The sequence below is a fragment of the Ostrea edulis genome, chromosome 1, assembly GCF_947568905.1.
Source record: "Ostrea edulis chromosome 1, xbOstEdul1.1, whole genome shotgun sequence".
Taxonomy (NCBI): Eukaryota; Metazoa; Mollusca; class Bivalvia; order Ostreida; family Ostreidae; genus Ostrea; species Ostrea edulis.
Window position 1 is genome coordinate 16489685 of NC_079164.1, and position 6014 is coordinate 16495698.

The 6014-nt window shown below is 41.1% G+C and overlaps 1 protein-coding gene across 1 annotated transcript; it reads left to right on the forward strand.

Annotated features, from left to right (window-relative positions):
* The first annotated feature begins 4689 nt into the window (after positions 1-4689).
* Positions 4690-5487, forward strand: LOC130047446 (uncharacterized). Its single transcript, XM_056142525.1, has one exon. It carries the CDS (start codon positions 4690-4692, stop codon positions 5485-5487), a length of 798 nt encoding a protein of 265 aa, XP_055998500.1.
* The last annotated feature ends 527 nt before the right edge of the window (positions 5488-6014 follow it).

Genomic DNA, 6014 nt, shown 5'->3' on the forward strand with positions numbered 1-6014 from the left:
TTATACTTGCGCTTAATAATAATGATAATATCAGAACACAAATTCCAACATTTGTGTATGTTCATGGCCACAGAAAGTCACCCAATTGGAATATGATGCACTCAATCATCGTACCTCACATAAGGAAAATGTATGAAGTTTGTTTTTCTGATACGCAGTATTTCAGATTACTTCAAGAGCTAAGAGTTACACTAGGCACCTTATTGAGTACAATTAAATGAATGATTTCACGTCATAAAGAAAACACCTTTCCATGCAAAATGTGATCGCCAAATTGAATACTAGTCGAACGCTCTTTATAATACCTTTTAACCACTCTCCCTTAATAATATTCAGATTCCCACGAATTAAAATAAGTTCAGCTCAACCAATATAGATTATATTATTATCGACCGATCTATTTGTGGTTGTTAGAAAGTCTGCATGGGGAAATTTTTTTGGTTCGGTAGAATGATTCCTTATCGATAAAATAAATATCTTAAAAGTTCTGAATAAAATATTTTTAACAATATGTAAATATACTTCTTGATTACTGTAATCAATATGTTTAATTTTTATTCATTATTACATAAATGAAAGATGAAGATAACGAACAGTGATCAAACTCCTATAAGCAATACAAAATAGATAGTTGGGCAAAGACGGACCCCTGGACACACCAGAGGTGGGATCAGATGCCTAGGAGGAGTAAGCATCCCCTGTCGACCGGTTACACCCGCCGTGAGCCCTATATCTTGATAAGGTAAACGGAGTTATCCGTAGTCAAAATAAATGTGCAAAGAATGGTCTAACAATCGGTATGAAAAACGTCAGACAGCATTTGACCCAATGATAGGTTGTATTGACAAACTAAATCGTTATAACGACCATAGAATTTGCGAAATGCTGACTTCAATCGAGACTGTTGAAACCCCTGTACCATCAGCTTGTTTGTCAGTAGCCTCGATTTAAAAACTGACCATACGTAGAACAAGCTCTTGTGTGTCGAATCAGTTGAGAGATATAAACATCATATGCAGGTGATAATGGAATATCGCTACATAAATATGGGAAATTGATGATGGAGAAACTGAAATCATTCCGTTTGTCATACAGCTGAGTTGTCAGTTTGTCGTTAATGTCTACTTCCAATCAAACATCTAAGTATGAAGCAGAAGTGGACGACTCTGTGTTGTCTTTTATTTCGAGCTCACATGGATATATGAATGAAAGTTATTATTGTTAAACAACAAAACGTCGTCGATATATCTAAATGTCGAATTGAAGGCCACAGCGAGAGATTTTCTTCTCACGTAGAAGTTTTTGAATAAATTATGCTTCATAGGAATATAGAAACAAGTGAGCTAACAAAGGAGCATGATTCGTGCCCATGGGAATTCCAACAGACTGTTGGAAGACCTGATCAACAAATACCACGAAGATATTGTCAATGAGAAAGTCAAGTATATTTTTTATTTCAACTTCAGAGTACTTGTGCATGGAATCAGAGTGATGTTTAACAAAGTAATTTTTGGGATGACTGATCACTAGACATGAATATTTCCGTTTTCCATTTTTGTTGAAGAAGCAACTGTCTATGATGTCAAAAAGTATAGTCTTTAATTTATTATGAGGAATGGTCGTGTGATGTGTTGAAAAGTCATAGGTTTTGATGTTATTGATTTGGGAAAAGTTTTGCGATTTCAGGTTTACTAAAAGTTCTTTAGAACTTTTTAGAATCCACATTTGATTAACATATGTAGTCGCACAGTATATTAGAAGTTTCTCTTTCACATCTGTTAATATTTTCGTGAGAAGCAAAGATAGGGGCTTTGTAGAGCACTTACGGGATCCAGCAATGTATCTTTGTAAGAGTTTTTATATAGTTTAGGAATTCAGTATAGGTACGGTAATTCATATTCATTCGACCCATTGACTGAGATATAAAATGTGTCTAAAATTGAATCATGGTTTTGAAGAATTTCATCTTTTGAAAGGGCAGTTGGAGTATAAGTATGATTGCCAAAAATGGAATTAATGCCAAGTTCGTTTAAAATACAGTTGTAATAATGAGCCTTACAAAGATGATGTTGTTACAAGCTTTGTCAGCTGGAACCAAAACATATTCCTCGTGTAACCTATCTAATTCTTTTATCACTTCCTGTTTACTAAACACAAAAATCAAACCATGACTTTGGAGGAAGTCACCCAATTTGTCGAAGCAAAAGAATAAGGAAAACGATCCGCCTCTCGCCTACTAGACCCACATGCAGTAGAAACAGCTAAAAGTTCTTACAAAAGGAGAAAGCAAATAGCCCTGAAGGACAATCATGAAACATGCTCCAAAAAAGGTCATGACAGAAATGCACCACCTCGCAACCGTAAAACAAAATGCCCCGCCTATGGTGATAAATGTGGACATTGCAATAAGGGTCATCACTTAGAGACGGTTTGTCGAAGTAAAGATAAGGAAAAACCCCTGCAGTCTCTCCAGATCTTCACAACTATGAAGGCGCCGTGTTCGAATCCCTTTCTGTCTTATCTGATAATTACTTCCAAACTATTCTATCTGACATTTTGATCCAACCGGTCATCAATCTTACCATCCAACTCTTATCTGAGAACCACACAACACTGGGCTTCTCATTGAATGCAACACATAGAACCATCAAACTTCCAGATATGGCCGACACAGGATGCCAAAGCTGCCTTGCAAGAATTAAGGTCATCCACAGACTTGGACTAACAAAATCGGACCTCATTTCAGTAACGATGAAGATATATGCTGCCAACAACAAGGGTATTTCAATTCTCGGAACTATCATCCTTCGCATATCTGGACTAAATAACCATAGCAATTCAGTTGAAACCAGGTAAATGGCATATGTGACTGACGATTCTGATAAACTATTCCTTAGCAGAGAAGCTTGTGTTGCACTCGGAATAATTCCTGACACCTTCCCCACAATTGGTAACAGTAGTGAAAACATGATAACAGTAGATGCACCTCAGGAGACACAGAACTGTCAATGCCCGAGGCGTCAGCTGCCGCCACCACTCCCAACAAAACTCCCGTTTGTAGCAACATATGACAATTGAATTAAACTCCGTGATTACCTACTGAACTATAACGGGTCTAACACTTTCAATACCTGTGAACACCAAGCACTACCGCTAATGAAGGTCCCTCCAATGCGTCTGATGGTGGAACCAGGTGCTAAACTTGTGGCTCATGATATACCTTTTCCTGCACCAATCCATTGGCAGGAGGAAGTTAAGGCAGGACTGGATCAAGATGTACATCTTGGAGTCATAGAGCCTGAGCTTATCGGCGAACCTCTGTCTTAAATGCCCGGAATGGATACCACAGTGTTCCCATCCATCAAGATGATCGCCATCTCACAACGTTCATAACTCCATGGGGTAGATATGGCTACAAGACAGCTCCACAGGGATACATTGCATCCGGTGATGGCTACACTAGACGATGCGGGGTTGATGTTAATTCATGTCATGGGGGAGGAATTCAAGAAACGCATGCCAGAAAAAACCACCGAGATTGAAAGTATCGCCAACGACTGGCTTCGAGAAGTATACATAAAATATAAAGAACTTTCACCAGTTTGATTTTTCATTGCGGGATCATAACTGCGAGGGATAACATCGAAAAAACATTTGTCCTACAGTGTATTGAGGAAATAGAAAACTTGCCAGGATTTCAATTTTTGAAATCCTATCTTCGTTCGGAAATATTTCCAATCACTTTAGACGAATATTGGTGGATATGCAGACATTTGATCGAGAACCGTATCAACCGCGAGTCATTGGTGTTGATTCATTTAGTAGCAGAGAAATTAAAGAGAACAAAGCCGCACATCAGTGGCGTGATCGAGACCCTTCGAGTGCAGTATCTTCATCATATGTACAACAAAATACAAGAAAATGTGTAACCTTTAATCTGGACAACAATGAAGTGTATCTGTTACCCGAAGAAGACCGGAAAAGTATCTGGATGACTGTAGCAGCTGATCGATATCGATTTCAACGCAGGATTCGAGAAATGGAAAAAAAAATGTTGGACCCTATTTTAAAAAGGCATGTGTATTGGTGTTGTGTGTGGGAGTTATGTATTTGAAATAATATGTGACATGAATAAAATTGTTTAAACGAAAGCTGTGTTTTGTTGAGTCTCTTGGAAAAAGATTTATTTGATGAGAAATCCAGAAAATCCTAAATGTAGAGTGAAAATCGAATCAAATAAGGTGTTTTCTATCGAATAGACCTTATGAGATGTTTTTATGGATGTACATGGTCGAGAAATAAATTTTTAAAGAGGCGGAGAAGAAACATTGGGCCTCGACTCGACCTCTTTGACCTTCGAGTATTTATATACCATGCGACGTAGCAAAATAAAAGTAAGCTTAACGAATTCCGCGTCCCAGAATATATCAGATCAAATCCACAATGCACAGAAATCGAATGTCTAGAAAAATAAAATGAGAAAAAACCCTTCTCGAAAGCACAAATCAGCCATTTTGACGGCCGCCATATTGGCTTCGTCTCCGAAGCGAGGGATGTTTTCAAGGAGGTCCGTGCTCTCTCGTTATATACCGACGCGCTCGCCAGTTTGCTTCACTGGTGATCCAGCACTGATTTAAGAAGATTTTAAGATTAGAAGAATTGAAGATAGAAGATTATTTAAGAACAACAATGGCTGAAGGAAGAAGGGAACCCATCTACAACTTCCAGACCCTGCCTGGATTCCGGTACCGGCTGGTGGTGGTGGCTGAGGAACGGGTAGGGGAGAATTGGGTCGTTCGTTCTCAGAACGACCTGAGCACCTTCTCCCCTTTCGACCGCAATGGGGCCCGTGAGATCGTCAACCGGGTGCGGCAGGAGTATGAAGGGATGGGACGCCGCCGCACCGCCCAGATGTCTACGGCAACGAGACCTCGCCGACGGGCCCCACAGCCACCATCACCACCGCCACCTTACTCCCCGGCGACACCTGCATTGCCACCACCAATGACCCCATTGGCACCAGCGGAGGAATACAGTCCGGTGCCGATGAGCGAGTCGCCAGTGTCGCCGGTGGAGTATTCACCAAGATCACCGTCCCCGGCACCACCTCCAAGCCCGGCGCAGAGTCCATCGCTGTTGGTCCCCGACACACCGCCACCATCACCGCCAAGACCAGCAGACCCTGCAAGACCCCCACCACCTACCATCCGGTCCGCAGGGAGGACTCCGCCACCGAGGCCAGCCCACGCACCTGTGGCAAGTCATCCCCCTAGGAACCACCCAATGACTGTCCCTGGCTGGGCAGTTAGGGCGGTTCCTATCTGGTTTAAGTGCCCTGTCTGCTGGCAAGACAGGGTACACTCCGGAATTACGTGTGGGGGATGTGGGCAGCGCCCAGCTTGCTGCATGTGTGTGGAGCAGTTAGCGGAGAGGAGACAGACCCGGGGACGGTGCCCGTTATGCCGGTTTACCGGATCCAGGCATTGAAGGCGAAAAAGTCGGTCTTAGGACCAAATGGCCCTTTTTAGGGCCACCCCAAATGTTACGAAAAGATGCTTTTATGGCAATGATTGAGAAACATACAAAAAAATACACGAGAAGCACTTTATTAACAAATACAATATTATACACTTGTTTATCATACATATTACGAAAAGAAGCTTTTATAGTAATGATTGAAAAACGTACAAAAATTAACACCAGCTGCACTTTATTATCAAACACATGTTTTAATGACAATATACACTTGTTGATCATACCTACAAGCAAAATCATGAATAAATTGTCTGTAATGAGTCCAATTTCCTCCCGCTAAGCCACAACCAATCTTATAAGGGAAGGCTAAAGTCTTGTACGATAAACTTCCCAATTCACGTAAACATTGTTGAAACCATAGTTCTCGCTGTTCGGGTGTATCTCGATAGCGGGGAATACGATGAGTTCCTTTTCCGTAATCCCACTGGGCTAAGAAACAAATCACATCAGGATCGCTAGCATTTGATAAGATGCGTAAC

What these genes read in the sequence shown, in the direction of transcription:
- LOC130047446 (XM_056142525.1), top strand. Translation starts at nt 4,690, where the DNA reads ATGGCTGAAGGAAGAAGGGAACCCATCTACAACTTCCAGACCCTGCCT.